This window comes from Aspergillus melleus, assembly GCF_016097325.1.
Source record: "Aspergillus melleus strain CBS 546.65 chromosome Unknown contig7, whole genome shotgun sequence".
Classification (NCBI taxonomy): Eukaryota; Fungi; Ascomycota; class Eurotiomycetes; order Eurotiales; family Aspergillaceae; genus Aspergillus; species Aspergillus melleus.
This window is the reverse complement of record NW_025763376.1, coordinates 2100589-2118574: the sequence shown is the minus strand read 5'-3', so window position 1 is coordinate 2118574 and position 17986 is coordinate 2100589. Positions and strand designations below refer to the sequence as shown.

Here is a 17986-nt window from a genome sequence, read left to right as displayed (position 1 = left end):
CGATCCAGCTTACCCAGGACCGATTGATCTTGGATAAGCAAATGTCAGAGGCGCTTGCCACCATTTGTGTCTGCTGAGCCGGTATCAAAATGGCTAGGCCTGCGAGAGTTGGGCCAGTAACGCCAGCCCCCCGTACTTTACTACAAATTGGGTCGTGCAAATGGATAAGAGGCATTATGTTGCTCTCTCATTGTGAGTTCTGCCATCCATGAAACCAAGAGTTTTAGTCTGATCCTGATTAGCTCTGTTCGGTGCATTATCGAGATTTTGAAGCACCTCTCATACGACAATTTTGGTCCTTACGCCATTGCATTTGTTTTTCGAACTTAGTTCTGCTGTTCGACAATGGGACCTCAAAGAGTGAAGTCGAAAGCCGATATCGACAGCGAGACTCTAACAGAAATCGCCCAAACGTGCAATGTGCCCGAAGAGCAGATCGAGGATGTATACAGCTGTACCCCTCTCCAAGTCCGACTCATTGCAAGAGCCGAAGTCTTCCACTTAGCTCTTTCTTTTGGGCCTGGAGCCGATATTGATCGGTTTTGCAAGTCTCTGACCCAAGTGGTCGCCGCGAACCCCATTCTACGCACGCGGTTCGTCAATACTCGACTAGGAATACTGCAGGTTATCACGAATGAAGAACATGTCACGCAAACCAACTCTGGGGACCTCGATGCGTATCTTGACGATGAGAACGCACACAAACTAGGCCTGGGGGTACCTCTCTTCCGATCTACCGTTTTCGGTAGGAAGTTTGTGGCCACGATCCATCATGCAGTGATGGATTACTGGTCCGTGACTACCTTCTTCAAAGAAGATGTAGTGGGCGCATATCATGGCCAATCGCCGAAAAAGCGACCTCCATTTAAAGACTTCGTGGCGCATGTCGCGAGCATCGACGAGTCTGCGGCACAGACTTTCTGGGGTCCTCGCTTTAAAGGAGTTCCCTCTCTTTTTCCGACAGTGAGCCCCGGGTTTGCCCCCCATGCGAAGCAGATAGGGACGCGGAAAATTGCACTGAAGGGAATTGGCGAGGGGTTGTCTCCTTCCCATCTATCTTCGTTTGTCGCGGCAGCGTGGGCTTTGACGACGGGTGTTTATACGGGCAGCGAGAATGTTGCGTTCGGTCTTGTTTTGTCCGGTCGTTCATCTGCTTTAAACGGCCTGGAAAACGCTCTAGGGCCCACATTGGCTGAAGTGCCGGTACAGGTTCAGCTGCCGCGAAATCTAACGGTCGAAAAGCTCATCAAAGATCGAGCTACGGCTTTGCGCCAACTGCAAACACAGCCTACCCTGCAATATGGCATTCAGAGCATCGGCGCCCTCAGCGATGCAGCCCGTATCGCTTCCGGATTTCAGGCCTTGATTAACATTCGTCCACCGTTACCGATCGCTGCAGAGGCGACAGATGTCCAGTTTGAACGCTTGTTGTGGCCGCAGGGCTCCTTTAGCCTTGAACTGGTGTGCAGCCTCTATGACGATGGAATCCTAGTTGAACCGAGGAACGATCCTGCTGTTCTGGATGAGCGCCAACTGGATCGAGTTTTGAACCAATTCGAGCACACATTGCAAATGCTCACGGAGGTTCCGTCGCAAACCAAACTGGGGCAACTACAGTTATTGAATCAACGCGACCGTGCAGAGATTCTAAAGTGGAACAAAAGCATTCCTGATCCGGTCGAAAAGTGTGTTCACGACGTCTTTCGTGCTCAGGCTCGCGTGCGCCCAGAACAAGTCGCAGTGGAAGCTAGCGATGGGAAGCTGAGCTATGAAGAACTGGACAGATTGTCGGATCTCCTTGCGAATGATTTACGGAGAAGGGGTGTCACTACTAACAAGCCAGTGGCCCTAATTTTCGAAAAATCTCTCTGGGCTATTGTTGCCGTGCTTGGGGTCCTCAAAGCGGGCGGAGCATGCGTACAGATCGATAAATATGCTCTGTATGACTACAGAGCCGCTATCGTCTCTACAACGAACGTGAAAATCGTCTTGACTTCGTCTGCAGAGTATAGCAACTCCGCCAATCTAGCACCGGATGTTTTTGCCGTTAGCGAAGAATTTATGGCTGCACTTCCAGAGCATATTGGGCCGGTTGGTAATAGGACGAGCTCACCAGAAGATCTCGCCTATATCGTTTCTACGAGTGGAAGTGGCACAACGGCTCCGAAGGCAGTCACGGTTGAGCACCGCAATCTTGCTTCGTCCTTGACCTCCCTCGCTGAACGTCTCGGCTTGCAGTCTGGGAACCGGGTGCTCCAATTCGCTGCTCCAGTTTCCAATACCAGTATTGGCGAGATATTCGCGGCTCTCTTGTTCGGTGGATGCCTTTGCATACCGTCTGAGGCGGCGAGTGCATCGAATCTCCCTGGTTTCATCCAGTCCAGCAAAGCCAACTGGGCATTTCTACCTCCAGGAGTAATCCGGACAATGTCACCTGATGAGTGCTCCTGTCTACAATCACTAGTCTCTCTCGGCGAGCCCATCGACGTTGAGACGGCTAGCGCCTGGAGCAATGCAGTCCGCTTTTTCAACGGCTATGGACTATGCGAGGCGTCCTTCCTCAGCACCATCGCAGAATTCAAACCGAACTCCGAGAACCCAGAAAGCATTGGCTTCCCAATCGGCAGCGCCATCTGGATCGTAAAGCCGGGAAACCCCAACGAACTGACACCCATCGGCGACGTTGGGGAACTCTGGATCGAATCGCCCTCCGTCGCCCGCGGCTACCTCAACGACGACCCCAGAACGTCCCCATCCTTCATCTCGCCACCTCTCTGGGCCTCAACCTACCAGCGAAACGCAACCCGCTTCTGTCGCACCGGCGATCTGGCCAAATACAATTCGGACGGAAGCATCACCTTCGTCGGCCGCCAAGACAACCAGGTCAAGCTTGGTGGACAGAAACTCCAGCTCGAGGAGCTGGAGAGTCTTCTGGCTCGCTGTACCCATGTTCGGGAGATCGTCACCTCCGCGAAGATTTCGGCCGGTCGCACGCAACTAGTTGCAGTTGTGTGTTTGGCTGATTCGCAATTTCCGCGAACTGCCGTGCTCCAGGACCTACCGGATACTGAGAAGGATGCTGCGACTGAACGGTTGGGTCAAGTTCGAGACTACGCCAGGTCTAGGTTGCCGGTTGAGAGGGTGCCTACTATTTGGTTGATAGTGGAAAAGCTACCGAGAACTGTGTCGGGGAAATTGGATCGGGGGGCTATAAGGGAGTGGTTGAAGGTCAAGGTGCAATCTGTTGTGACGCCGCGAACGCCGATGTTTTAGAAGATATTAGAGTGATAACCTCATAGAAGTGAATATAGTTTCGAGTATCGAAGATATCTTCTTTATGGTTACACTTGAAATAAAGACTCCCAGAAGTACGACCTCCCCACAGCGAGGCCCTCAAGACTTAGTGACGGTGAGACGTATTGAGGCATAACTTGTCTGAATTGAATATAGTGTCAACTATCGATGAGTTTTGCTTCATGGTTATACATGAAGTAAAGAGTATCTAGAAGTACGATCTACTAACAACGAAATCCTCACCACAGTGAACGTGAGCAAACAATCTCACCAGCCATGTATTTCATCATCTGCGGCTCATGTTGATACGATAGACCCCAGGTGGATAATAGAAGGAATCCTACCAATTCAGCTAGTACAAATCTCCTGAGCCTGGACCAAGCCTTCCTGACGTAGACCAAAAAGCAGAAAGAAAAAGAACCCTTCGAAGCCACAATCTAGACTTCGTAGCGCGTTGACAGCGCAGGATTGCGGTATTTCTTTCTGCATGGGTGTCCTGCCTGAACCTACGCAATAACAAGCCCACATAAGAATATGAAACAGAATTGTTTACCGAACCAGCACGTTCTACTTTGGAGATTACGGTAGACCTTCCCAAGAGACACCACTCCTCCACGCACCTCTGGAGAGAGAGCGCATTGTTCAAATCGGAACGAATGTCTCATGTAGTAAAAATTCGCTTGTCTGGGCCGCTGGCCAGCGAAGCCTAAAGTGGTATCTGGTATCTGTTATCCTGCATCTCGCAATACGAGGTGACATCGCTCTATACAATTATTTATTATCGGTCTCTTCAAGACTAGATTAAAGCACCAAGCAGAGTGAAGCCTTGGCCAGTATACTACTACGCAGCGCCCAGCAGAATCCAAGAAACCGCAGGATGACATGTTCGGACAAAGTCCGGTCAGCACACCACAAATAAGAGCGACGAGTATTAAACCCTCTCATCGTCGGGCGATCCCCGGGATTACAGTGGAGCTCATCGGGGAACGGAGAATTTTTGGGCGGCGCTAGGGTCAGATCCACACCCGTTGACCTTCCTATTCTGGATGCTCCAGGAAGATAGGCACTTCCATCGTAGGTAATTGAGAAGATTATTGATGGATGAGCATCCCTGTCGAGTCGTAAGAAAGAGGAGCATTGGTTTGTCATCATTCATCGGTCATCAATCAAAACGACATATCAGACTAAGCCCCCTGTGCTCGTATAATGAGACAACCAAGAATTTGTGGGCTGACCTTGGTCTGTTGCAGGCTGTCAACATTCGACATCCTTGCTCCGCTAGGCAATGCATAAGAGTCAGACCTAAGCTACCTTCCTAAAGCGTGAATGATCTGCAATCTGAAGCTCACCGAGTCATGTCGAGATTGGTATTCATTTCCTGATCGGGCTTACTGGCGGCCACCGCGGAGATCCTCCACAGATTAGAGTCCGCTGGACTGTTGGGACTACGATCGCTCTTATTCTGGGTGTTCTTGAATCTGATGTGAGTTTGAACGTGTTCTCGCGGGAGAAGAATGTCGGTTTGTCGGCGAATAGGCACAATAGGTAGTTAGTTAGATAACTAGTGAGGCACGTAGGATGCCTGTAACATACCAAGCCTGGGCAATATACACTCGATCTGAAAAACCTCGACGGTCTGAACTACGACCTGCATAGTCATAGTGCGGCGCAGTCATCGGCTCCGACTCTGCATCCGACACTTGGCCCAAGTCTCAAGGATATGAAGGTAAAGCGAGTTCTAAGACAGATCGAATAGGGATCAAAAACCCCTCCGGCCAAGTGTCCAGATTGCCGACCAAGAGGCCGAATTTCCGGAGAACAAGAACTCCGATTCCACTGTGGGGGCTGGTTTCAAGGCCACGACAAGCTCGACAGGTCCGTTAGATTAAGTGGCGCCGGTCTACGTATGCAGAGAGTGACGCTGTGGCGGTATTTAGAGTGCTTGGTGCATGGCCTGAGTGACCTTAGTATGTCAGCCACCCGGCGGGCCGGTCCCGGGGGAGAAAGTATAGTAGTGAGGAGAAATAAAAGAAAGCGAAGAAACGTTGGTGGAGCTCCAACGGACCCGAACTGAATTATTGTCGATTTAGGCGACCAGCTTACTTCCCAATGGAAGGCTGGCGTCGATCAACAGTTGACTCTATTAATATTCTTAGCTGCGTTCTTGCCAAATACCGTCAAATACCACGGTACCGGAGTGAAACTTACCGGTATTTTTCAATACAGCCTCGCCAAAGGGGCTCTAGGTACATACTATGTGCAGGGATCCGCGGATATAGTGAGATAGTGATATAGTGCAGAATGCTGAAGGCGATCAAGTAGTTTCAGATTGCTCATCCCACCCCCCGTAAAAGTCAGCCTCAAAAGTCCTGTTATCACCACTCATTCCCATCCAACCCTGGCCAACTTCCTCTTCCAGCAACCCTAAAGTAAGCTCAGTTTATGCGCCAGAATGCTTCGACATGCCCTCTGAGCAGGAATTGAGAGGCTTATGGTAGTCTCTGACGTAGTCTGACTAGACGCGATGAGAAATAGAGTCAGCCACATATTGTAGCATGCTTGTCTCCGCTGAATGAAGCATGCTGATTGCATGGCGTTCTGTATACTTGGAGCATGCATACGGAGGAATGAACGAAGGAAGTGTAACAGAGCGCATCTCTTGAGGGGAGGATTGAAGGAAGAAACGAAGGAAGATACTGATATCCGCATGTGGAAGAAATAGACGATGGAGGATTCTACAACCGGTTAACGCGGCGTGTTGGCGTCTGTGGCTTTCGCTTGGTACGGAATTAATATAACCGGGATTGAGGGGTTACTATCTACATTTCTGTGGAGATAGCAAGGCGGAGGCCGCATGCTGCGTGCGTCTACTAGGCAAATATGGCTGATCCCAATGTGGTCAACGTAGCGATACACTTCCCACGACGTGATATCGCATACCAGGGAATGGGAGATAGGGTTGGATGCGCCCAAACATTGCGTTAAGAACCTGCTGAATAAGTTTAACTGGAAAAATAGGCCTTTCAGTACACTTCTCCATATGAAATCGAACTGCAAAGGTGTCGAAGAGCTATCAGGACGATGATACTGGATGTATAGTCCGAGCTCCACCAGACAGATACCCACTCCGCACGAGCCTTTGCTAACCCAACGTAAGAGACGCCTAAGCGTTTACAAAAAAGTAGTAGCCAAGGGGTGTTCTAATTGTTAAATTTACGTGCCGGACTCCAGTCAGTCCTACTCCATCCCCACCACGTGGGACGACTAGTTTGAAGCAAACTAAACCTCTACTTGGTAAACCCCGCCCTCCGTTCTCCATCCTCCATCCTCCATCCTGCTCTTCTGCTCAACAACCAAGCCCCCAGGATCCAATGGCAACAATTGACTTCGGCCCCCAGGCTCTGATTGCCAACCAGACTGATAGTGATTGTTTCAGTGACCCAGGTTCCATGAAGGAATCTATGGAGTCTCAAGCTGTGCGTGGCGACTGATGTGACCGGTGTTTTCTCATGCCTCAAACTCCGGCTTACGAATGGAAGGAATATTATCCTGGTTTATCAATATTCTATGCTCAAGGATCTACTCGGACAAGGATACCACACACCTGAAAATGGCGGGACGATGTATACTCCGGATACTATTGGGAGATCAGATAGGACATGCACTATCAACTAACGTCAGGAATAGACGAGCCGACTAGTATCTGACAGGAGGCATACTCATTGGTGGCCAATTTACAATGAGGCAATCATCTTACCCCAACGCTTTCTGAGCTTGGATAATATCTCAGATATCCAGCTATATAACCGTCTCCGCTGTCCACCTTCTCTACCTCTCTCACACACCACTGACGAACCCACGAAATACTTTACATCCCACAACAATTCAACATGACCAACGACGTCCCGATTGCCATTGTTGGCCTTTCATACCGCGCCCCTGGCGTTGGGAGAAAAGGACTATGGGACTACCTGGCAGAAGCAAAGTCCGCATGGACTGAGATGCCCGCTGAGAGATTCGACCACAAGGCATACCACAACCCGGGCGCAGAGCGAAGTGGCAGCTTTCGATCACAGGGTGCGCATTTCCTTCCCGATGACATTTACGGCTTCGATGCCAGTTTCTTCAACATGAGAGCCGAGGAAGCTCGGAACTCTGACCCCCAGCATCGAATGATGCTGGAATGTGCCTTAGAAGCGGCCGAAAATGCCGGGCACAGCCTCATCGATCTGGCGGGCAAGAAGATCGGTGTCTTCGTCGGCTGTGGATCTCAAGAATATGCGCACCGTACCTCCGAAGACCTCTATTCAACATCAACTTTCTCGGCCACTGGCGTCGCCTCATGCATGTTTGCCAATCGTCTTTCTTACTTTTTCGATGTCAATGGCCCTAGCGTTGCTATTGATACAGCGTGCGCAAGCAGTGCCTATGCAGCTCATCAGGCCTGTCAGGCGCTTAGGAATGGAGACTGCACTGCTGCTTTTGTGGGATCAGCAGCGCTATGTCTCAGTCCTAGTCTATGGATCACATTAGAGAAGATGGGGTAGGTCGATTTTCATCTCATCATACCTGACTCACACTAATCATACGTTCAAAGAGCTCTATCGCCCGATGGTCGCAGTTACTCATATGACCACAAAGCCGCTGGGTTCGGTCGTGGTGAGGGTGCTGCATGCTTGCTGGTAAAGCGCTTGGATGATGCCATCAGCAATGGTGATCCCATCCATGCCGTCATTCGCAGTTCTGCCTGCAACCACTCCGGTCGTTCGGAAGGTATCACCATGCCTAGCCGGTCAGCCCAAGAGAGGCTTTTGCGTGAGGTTCATGCAGCTGTTGGCTTGGATCCCTCTCAGACACCTGTTGTTGAGGTTTGTACTGCCTGTTTATTTGTCCTCAATGCAATTGCTAAGCAATCACTAGGGTCACGGAACTGGAACGCAAGCCGGGTGAGTATTTCCAACAGTCATTCCCATGCTCTAAGCTAATTTAACAGTGACCCTATTGAGGCTGGTTCCTTCGCGTCCGTATTAGCCAAGGACCGAACTGCCTCCAATCCGCTGTACATTGGATCCATCAAGTCAAACTTCGGGTAAGTCCTGAATGTTTATCGCTTGGCTGCCCCCGTCTAACTAGTTTTGTAGACACTTGGAAGGCGCGAGTGGAATTCTTGCCATTGTTAAAGCAATTCTTATGATCAAGAAAGGGATCATTTTGCCCACAGCTGGCTTCGAGAAGATGAATGTCAAGATCGAGGGACGAGACCGGTTGAAGGTTGCCCAAGCTCCGGTTCCCTGGCCCGAGAACGAGCCAAGACGAGTGATCGTGACGAACTTTGGTAAGTGAATCGTTGGCTTTGACGAGATGTATTAGATTGCTGATGCGGGAATGCAGGTTTCGGCGGAAGTAACTCTGCAGTCATTCTCGAGGCAGCTCCCTCGAGCTCCAAGCTTGCTAACGGCACCAACGGTGTTGCAAACGGCATCAATGGCACGAACGGCGTTGAAGCCAATGGTGCCAATGGACATGGCAGCCTGATCGATGCGGCAAACGGCACCAATGGCGTTTCTGCTCCGGACTCCCTATCACAGCGACTATTTGTCCTCTCCGCCAAAACGGAAAAGAGTCTCACATCGTATCTGCAATCCTTCCAGGAGTACCTGGAAACAGCCCCCCAGTCAATTGAATCCTTGAAAGACCTGAGTTACACTCTGGGCCAGCGCCGCACTCACCACGCATACCGTGTTGCCGCGACAGCCAATTCGGTGGAGAGTCTCAAGGAGAAGTTATCGACATCCAAGCCAAGCAAAATTAGGGATCGGGTTATTGCCTTCGCCTTTACTGGTCAGGGCGCTCAGTACGTTAATTCAGTCCCTCAGATCCTTTGACAATCCTCAACTGACTCGGAATAGACACGCTCAGATGGCCTCCGGACTCCGACATTACAAGGCCTTCGCAAATGCCATTGACCGCGCTGAAGCCCATCTCCAGGAAATGGGGGCGACTTGGTCCTTGACTTCAGAGCTGGCCAAGCCAGCCGCCCAGTCGCGAGTTAACGAGGCCGAGATCAGCCAGCCGGCCTGCACTGCCGTTCAACTGGCTCTGGTGACACTGCTCAAGAGCTGGGGAATAACTGCCACGACGGTTACCGGTCACTCCAGTGGAGAGATCGGTGCTGCTTTTGCTGCGGGTCTGGTCTCCTTCCGAGCGGCCATTGCCATTGCCTTCTTCCGTGGCCAGGCTGCAGCCCAGCTGGCTCGCGAACAAACCAAGAAGGGGGGTATGCTGGCGTTGGGTATTGGTTTCGAAGACGCATCGATGCTCATCGAGCAGCATGCCGACGGATACGCTACTGTTGCCGCTATCAACAGCCCACAGAGCGTGACTGTCTCGGGAGACCAGTCATCCATTGAGAATATCCACAAGGTCGCAGATGCACAGGGCATATTTGCTCGTCGTCTCAAGATCGAGGTGGCGTACCATTCCAAGCACATGGAGCAAGTAGCGGCTTCCTACCTGGCGACCATCAAGCCCTACTGCAACGCAGAGGATTCCGCCGTTTCCGAGGGCGACAACCGTGCACTTTTCGTATCTTCCGTCACCGGTGGCGTCGTAGACCCAGCTTCTGTGGATGCTTCCTACTGGGTCAAGAACTTGGTGCAACCCGTTCGGTTTACGGACGCAATCGAAGCTATTTTCGCGCCGAAGGGAGAAGATGGTAAGAAGCTGCCCAACGTTATTGTCGAAGTCGGTCCGCACGCGGCCCTCAAGAGTCCGATCAAGCAGACTGTCGACCTCATCCGCCAGCGCAACGGGCAGCGTCAAACTTCCTTCACCTATCTGGCCTCGCTAGTGCGCGGTACTCCTGGCGATGAAGCGCTGCTCGGCCTTGCCGGCAGCATCTTCACCATGGGTCCAACCATTCAACTGGGATTGATCAACCAGACTGGTGTTCACAACGCCCATGTCCTCACAGACCTCCCGGCGTATGCCTGGGACAAGTCAGTGAAATATGAGCACAAGCCTCGCGCAACGCAAGAGAAGATGTTCCCCGGAGAGCCTTACCACCCACTGCTTGGTCGGAAGGCAGCCTCCAACGGCGGTAGCGAGCGGTCATACCGTCAGGTCTTCAATCTTGATGAGCTCCCGTGGATTCGCGACCACAATGTGGCTGGGGTTGTGGTCTTCCCCATGACTGGATATCTGTCGTGTGCTATTGAAGCAGTCCGAAGAACTGTCTCGACAGAGGCGGCTGCCGTGGTCGTGCGCGATTTCCATGCCATTCGCAGTCTAGAAATTGATGAAGAAGAAACGGTCGACATGACCACGACTCTGCGACCAGCTCCCACAGGCACGGGAACGTTCTCTTCTACAGTCTGGACATTTGAAATCTCTACCTGGAAGGAATCTGAAGGGTGGACAAGACACTGCTATGGTCGAATTGAACCCGAGTCCACCGAGATGACCACCGAAACCCCGACATTCAAATCTTCCCTTCCCTTGGTTAATGTCACTGGTCTCAAAGAGCATGATGCGCAAAGAGAGTACGTGACGGCTGGACAGCGCGGTACACGGTATGGACCGGCCTTCCAAAGCACCGTCAAATTCCTCGAAGGCAAAGGATACACTGTCATCGAAGCGCAACTGCGCGACCTCGAGTCCTCGCTGCCGACGCAGTATGGATCTCCCGTTTCTGTCGACCCACCAACCCTGGATGGTTTCCTACAGGGTGGTGGTCCTCTTCAAGAAGTCGATGGCAAACGACCCGCGCAGATGCCCAACTACATCAGCCGTCTGCGAGTCTCCAACCGCATCCCCAGTGACCCAAAGCAGAAATTTACCATCGTCACTCGTCTCCTGGACTATGATGTCAAGGGTGGCCGTATGTATATTGGCGTCGCCGCTTTTGCTCAAAGTCAGAACAGACTCTTGCCTGTAGCTGAATGGGAATCGGTGACATTCCGCTCCATCCTGTCAGCCGAAGGCGATGATCCAGCTGCCCACCTTCCATCGACCTGGTGCTGGGACTTGGTTCCTAGCTTTGATTTCATCCCTCCTGCAGAGCTATATGGCAAGTTCTCAGTTGGAGATTTGACGAAGGAGGAAAACGGACGCCGGCGCTTGTTGAACCACACTGCTGCCTACTTCATGAATAAGGCTCTGAAGGAGACAGCGAATGATGATCGGTCCCAGCTTCCGCATCACCTTTCACGCTTTGTGGGTTGGGCAGCAAGAGCTGTTTCTCGCGAGGTCGCGCGAGAGGGCCTTGACTTGAGTGGCGATCATACTGCGCTGATTGAAGACGTTCGGACCCACGATGCCCAGGGAGAATTGCTCTGCGCCATCGGCGAGCAGCTCGTTCCCATTCTGCGCGGAGAGGTACAGCCTCTGGAGATCATGCTCAAAGATGGTCTCCTGACGCGTCACTACGAAGCCGACGTAGGAAACGCGCACTTTAGCAAAGTCTTGGGTGAATGGGTTCTTCACCTGTCCGATCTCGAGCCGGATCTCCGCATTCTGGAAATCGGCGGTGGTACTGCCGGTACCACGTTACATGTGCTTGAAGCTCTGTCTCGCGACAGAGAAGTGCCAGCCTTCCTCGACTATACATTCACTGATATTTCGACTGGGTTCTTCGAGAATGCGCGCACGAAGCTGGCCGATTGGAACAACCGCATCATTTACAAGAAGTTCGACGTCAGCCAGGACCCTGTGAGCCAGGGATTTGCGACGCAGGACTATGATCTGGTGATTGCTTCCAATGTTTTGCACGCAACGCCGAACATGGTCGAGACGATGACAAACGTGCGAAGTCTCCTGAAACCTAAAGGCAAGCTTCTTTTGCTAGAGGCTGGCCAGCACCCGCCACCCACGCTTCCTTTCGCTCTGCTACCGGGTTGGTGGTATGCTGAGGACCACTACCGTGACCACGAGGAAGGTCCTCTTCTGTCAGTGGATGGTTGGAAGCGTTGTCTCTTGGATTCCGGCTTCTCTGGAGTTGATGCTGTTATCCAGGACTATCCCGGCAAGCCCGAGCAAATGCTGAGCGTGATTTGCTCGCATCGCGTCGGTAGACATGCAGATGACTCCCATATCACCGTTTGCGGGCCCTTCCTTGATGATGAGGAAGTTGAATTCGCTCAGCTTGTGGCCGACAATGTTTCCGAGAGTATTGGCTGTGCCACCGAAGTCAAACCCCTTGGTGAGGTTGTTCCTGCAGATGACCCGTACTGCATTTTCATCGACTCTCCGCGCCAGAGCCTTCTGGCAAACGTCGACGCAGACACCTTTGAGGTTCTGAAGAACTTCCTCGTGCACAACACTGGGCTGCTGTGGGTGATCCCTGAAGGCAATACACCGGAGGCCGAGTTTATCAAGGGAATGTTCCGCACTTTCCGTCTGGAGAATGAGCCCAAGAACTTGCTGTGGTTTGACAATGTACCTACGACCTCTCAAGGCGCATCTGCTATCACCAAACTCGCAGAGAAGTTGCGCGATCCAGAAGTTGTTGCCAGCGAGGACCAGGATTATGTCTGGCACGACGGCTCGATCCATCTGCCTCGGATGCGACAGATGCAGGGAGGTAAGGAGCAGTTCGCCGGCGAGCAGGGCGTCCCTATCCGCACAGTGCAGAATATTTGGCAGGGCGAAGGGGCTCTGGAGATGACCATCGATGCGGCGGGTAGCCCTGATTCTCTTTACTTCCGCCGAACGAGTGACCCGACGAAGGAGTTGGGCGCGGAGGAGGTCGTGGTCGAGGTTGAAGCGGCAGGTGTCAGCTCGCGCGATCTTGACCTCGTCTTGGGCTCAATTCCTTGGTCTCATCTGGGCTTTGATGGAGTTGGTAAGGTTACCAAGACCGGCTCTCGCGTCAATAATCTTGTGGAAGGAGACAAGGTGTTCTTCCTTGCCCTTGATGGCAGTGCCTTTGCCACATACAAGAAAATGCCCGCCTGGCATGCTGCCAAACTCCCATCCAACATCAGCAGCACTGACGCGGCGAGCCTGCCACTTGCTTACTCAATCGCCGTGCTTGCTCTAATTCGCATTGCCCGGCTCCGCAAAAATGAGACTGTTCTCATTCACTCAGCGGCCGGGGCAGTGGGCCAAGCTTCTGTTGTCCTTGCTAAGCACCTGGGTGCTCGCATCTTCGCCACCGCCGGTACTCCGGCCAAGAGGGCTTTCCTCCACGAGACATACGGCATCCCCAAGGAGCAGATCTTTTCCAGCCGTACTTCCGAATTCCGCGATGGCATCCTTGTTGCCACGGGAGGAAAGGGAGTCGATGTGATTGTGAACTCCCTCAGCGGAGAGCTTCTGCACGAGACCTGGGCCTTGACGGCGAACTTTGGCCGGTTCGTGGAAATTGGCAAAAAGGACGCCCTTCAGAACACAAACCTGCCAATGAAGCCCTTCAACCGCAATGTTACGTTCAGTGGTGTTGACATCCGAGAGCTCTTCGAGCACCGCCCAGAAGAGCTGAAAGATACCCTGTCGGAGGTGGTCGACTTGCTTCAACGCAACGTCATAGTGCCACTTCAGCCTGTTACAGCGCTTCCTATCTCCCAGTTCGCGACGGCGCTGCGCACTCTCCGATCCGGTGACAACATTGGCAAGGTCGTTGTCACCTTTGGCAAGGAGGAACGTGTTCTGGCGGAGAGCTCCCTACAACCAACACACGTGGAGCTCAACCCCAATGCGACGTATCTCATTACCGGAGGTACTCGCGGTATTGGTCTCTCGCTGGCATACTGGATGATCGATAACGGTGGCCGCAATGTGGTCGTCCTCGGTCGCAGCGGCGCCTCTGGGTCTGAGGTCCAAGAGCTCCTGAAGAAATACGAAGGTACCGATGTTCATGTTAGGGCTCTTGCTTGCGATGTTGGCTCAAAGGAGAGCCTTGATAGAGTGATGGACTCAATCAAGGACCTTCCCCCGGTCCGTGGTGTGGTGCACAGTGCGCTGCTGTTGAGTGTAAGTTGTCTGCTCAATTCAAGCATTTTCGGTTCCCCAGACTAACTTTGCCATCAGGACAAACTGCTTGAGAACGCCGCATATGAGGACTGGCGCACCATTACCCAGCCTCGAATCCAAGGTGCATGGAACTTGGATGCGCTGTTCCCAGATCTCGACTTCTTTATTGCTCTGTCTTCGTTCCTGGGAGACACCGGCAACGTCGGACAAAGTATCTACGGCGGTACATCAGTAAGTAACTAGAGCTCTTGAATCGATGCCCCAGATTTACTAACCGTTTAACCCCTCCCTCAGACCTTCTATGACGCCTTCACGAAGCTCCGCAATTCCCGCGGCCAAAACACCGTCTCCATCGCCCTCCCTGTCGTCGTCGACGTCGGGTACGTTGCGGACCGGGAACTCACCGCCAGCTTGAAGAGCGCACTCGGCGCCACGCTCACGATGGCCGACATTAAAACGATGGTCAAGGGCGCCGTGATCGGCCAATCTTCTCCCTTGAACCACAACGGCCGGGCCACCGCGTTCCAGCTCTCCCTGTCCGGTGAATCCGTCGACAACCTTCCCTGGAAGTACTTCCACCCCGTGCACATCCGGGAGCGTCTCAACGAGGATCACCGCAAGCGTGACACAGCCGAGACCGGCGGTGGCAGCGGTCAGGCGGCATTGGCTTCCTGGACTACAGCTGCCGACCCATTGACGGGTCTCATCGAAGCCCTGATCACCAAGGTCTCTGCGATGACTATGATCGAGCGAGACGAGGTGGAAGCCGACGCGCCTCTTTCATCGTATGGCTTGGACTCTTTGGTGTCTGTTGAACTAAGGAACTGGATTCGGCGCGAGACGAGCGTGGAGTTGGCGTTAACGACTATCACTCACGCAGCGAACTTGAGGGCTCTGGCGACGCATATCTTGTCGCAGAGGGAGGCGTCGAAGGCTTAGATGGCTGAGTTTGGTATATGTTTTTGGTTTCAAATGCCGGTGTTCGGTGTACTTTGAGACTTTTGCATTTGAATCATTGGTTCTTCTATCGGAGTATATGGCAGACATTTTAGGTTATGAATAAGGATATGAGTTCATTCACATTTGAGGTCCTCATGACACATCGTACTCGTATAATCTCGTTTCCGTCGTATCTCCTCTTTTGACTGCATGTCTCTTGACATCAGATACAGATAGCTAAATTAGGTAGTAGCCATGCAGAGAGCGCGGATGTGTTACGATGATCCCAACCAGTTGAATGCATGAACATGCGAACATGGACTTTCCTACATAATTTCGATGATTGGGGGATATTCCATTTACCCATTCTCGGAAACATGGCAAGGCCGAGTAGTAGATCTCCAGCAATAATTGACTCAAATTCATACTATTGAACTAGACACCCTCCATATGATCTAGGTATAGATACCTACAGGTCTACAAACAACCTGAAATACTACTCATAACCATAAAGCCAAGTCTCTATTCCATCTTCCATCAGAGTGTACGTATGCAAGAAAAGTTCAACCTTGATGACATACGTGGATAGACCAAAACCCAGAATAATGCCCAATAGAGGACTCAACAGTAGAACCGTGGCGTGTTCTGATCGGTAAGCCGTGGCGATAAAACAATAGTCTCAGCAAGATTTGCAATACGGGCTTTCCATTTGTACTGGACTCGGGGATATTCCCGTGATGATGCGGGTATTTTTCAAGCCCCGTTACCGACCTACACAACAGGGATCTACACTCGCCGCAGGAGCTCTTAGTTCGAAGGATCAATATTAATATCGAAAAAAAAAAAAATCTACCTATTTATCAATCTTTCAAAAACCGCTGAGTCGGTATTAGTTTACATTTCCCGGAAAGATCCCGATCACATCGCAATATTAACCGCATAGGATAAGGTCCTCATCTTCAGGTGCATTAGGGCGCCTCGTGTCGCATCCTTCTTCGCTTCTTCGTTTAGTTGTGGAGTAGGATTGCGGTTTTGGGATTTGTATGGTGTTTTGGTCATTATTCCTCCTCGGGCGTATTGTTTGACTTTCCCATTCGGACGTCTGTTGTCTTATTTTGTCTTATTTTAGTCACTCTTGCTTGTTAGACTCGTTTTCCAAGTTTCCAGAGACAGGCTCTTTGTTTCATTTTTCTTGGCTGTGGACGCTTTTTGGGTACTTTTACCTAAATAGAAAGTGTCTGGTACAAGGGACACGAATCTTGCATTTCTTCGCGTGCGTAGAAGGTCTGCCCGGGCTTCTTGTATAGCATCGATGGGAAAGCTTTCGAGGTCATGCTCAAAGACTCACAATACGAACCTCCTTTACGGAATGATATATCGCGGGCAATTAGTTAAGAATGACTCCTCTCGCATATACAATTGAGTTGAATAGCATACCATGCATACAAAGGAAGTTGATTCCTTATCTTACCCAAGTACACCACTCAAACACACATTTCTGTTAACATTACACATAAACCGTTCCATAACATTTCAATGACAATGACAAGAGAGGAGGGTTAGATAGAATATTCCGTCAAGTGTTGAATATATTCCTCGCTATTTCATATTATTGCCCCTCCCTCCTACGTCTCAGATCTATCCCTGCGTTGGCTTCGGCATTCCAGCACCGAACATACCAGCTCGAGAATCAGTCTTCTCATTCAGTCCCCACGCCGTGGAGGAGGAATCGTGCACCGTCGCGCGTCTCATGTCGCGGACGTACTTCCCTGCAAAGGAGCCGCCGCAGGCACGGTGCATGACGCATGTGTTGTCCTGGTTTTTGTTAGTTTATCACATCCGTAGCTCATCCATTTAATCATAACCACCACCAGAGAGCAGAATACTATAGCGAGAAAAATAATGATTAGGGGAAAGAGACTCACCCAAATGACTAAATCCCCATTATTCTCCCAATCAACCTGAAACGTATACTTATCCTGACTCGCATGTTCCAACAAGCGCTCGATAACCGGCTGACTGTCCTCTCTCGTCCACCCATCAATATTATACGCATGCCAGGCAATATACAAGTTCGTGCGTCCGCTCGGTTCATGCTCCTGCACCAGCTTGTGTCTCGCCATCCCAAGTTCCACGGGATTCATCTGCTTCAGGAAATCACAGTCCGGCGCCCCAAGCCGTCGACTATGCCACAGAGAATGGCACAGTACGTAGTCATTTATCTGTGCCTTCGTGTCGTTGTCGAGCTCAGCGTAGGCCGTGCGCGTGTCTGCAAACGCCGTGCCCCCGCCTGTGCCCTTCGGCGGGAGTTGATGGGCACGAAGAAGCGAGAACCCCGCCCGACGAGGGTTGTAAGAGCAGTCGACGTGGAACAGGCCGTTTCCGAGACCCATTTGGTGGCGAAGGCTGCTGGTTGGGACCACGTTGCCGTCGGCTTCGATGTTGCCAACGTCCGTGAGCTGGGTGTATGGATCCAGGCGGTACTTCTGACCCGGTTTGATCCAGGTCGTGGAGTCGTCGAGGTCGCCGAGTTGGGAGGCGAAGGCGACGTGGCCGGCGTCGTCGAGTTGGGTGCGCCGGAAGACGAGAAAGCCGTACTTGGCCATACCAGCTTTGATGGCGTCAATGGTCGAGGGGGGCACGGGCTTGGAGAAGTCAACGCCTGAGCATTCGGCGCCGAAGGTGGGATGGAGGGGATGGAAGGTTAGGGAGGGGGTGTCGTTGATAGAGCCCATGTTGGTGAGGTTTTGATAGACCAGTTCGAGTGAGTCTTCTGTGGCGT

The 17986-nt window shown here is 51.8% G+C and overlaps 3 protein-coding genes across 3 annotated transcripts; 2 read left to right on the top strand and 1 right to left on the bottom strand.

Moving 5' to 3' along the window:
• Positions 1–345: 345 nt before the first annotated feature.
• Positions 346–3389, top strand: LDX57_011661 (uncharacterized protein; the record flags this gene model as incomplete). The annotated part of the gene is made up of 1 exon (XM_046093404.1): positions 346–3389. One exon carries the CDS (start codon positions 346–348, stop codon positions 3271–3273), a length of 2928 nt encoding a protein of 975 aa, XP_045949382.1. The 3' UTR covers positions 3274–3389.
• A 3795-nt stretch (positions 3390–7184) lies between these two features.
• PKS2 (type I polyketide synthase) lies at positions 7185–15204 on the top strand (the record flags this gene model as incomplete). The annotated part of the gene is made up of 9 exons (XM_046093403.1): positions 7185–7837; positions 7892–8162; positions 8215–8240; positions 8288–8383; positions 8436–8629; positions 8686–9148; positions 9204–14265; positions 14323–14496; positions 14560–15204. The coding sequence occupies 9 exons, from the start codon at positions 7185–7187 to the stop codon at positions 15202–15204; spliced, it is 7584 nt and encodes a 2527-aa protein (XP_045949381.1).
• Positions 15205–16842: 1638 nt separating this feature from the next.
• Positions 16843–17939, bottom strand: LDX57_011659 (TauD/TfdA dioxygenase family protein; the record flags this gene model as incomplete). The annotated part of the gene is made up of 2 exons (XM_046093402.1): positions 16843–17019; positions 17130–17939. The coding sequence occupies 2 exons, from the start codon at positions 17937–17939 to the stop codon at positions 16843–16845; spliced, it is 987 nt and encodes a 328-aa protein (XP_045949380.1).
• Between the last annotated feature and the right edge of the window lie 47 nt (positions 17940–17986).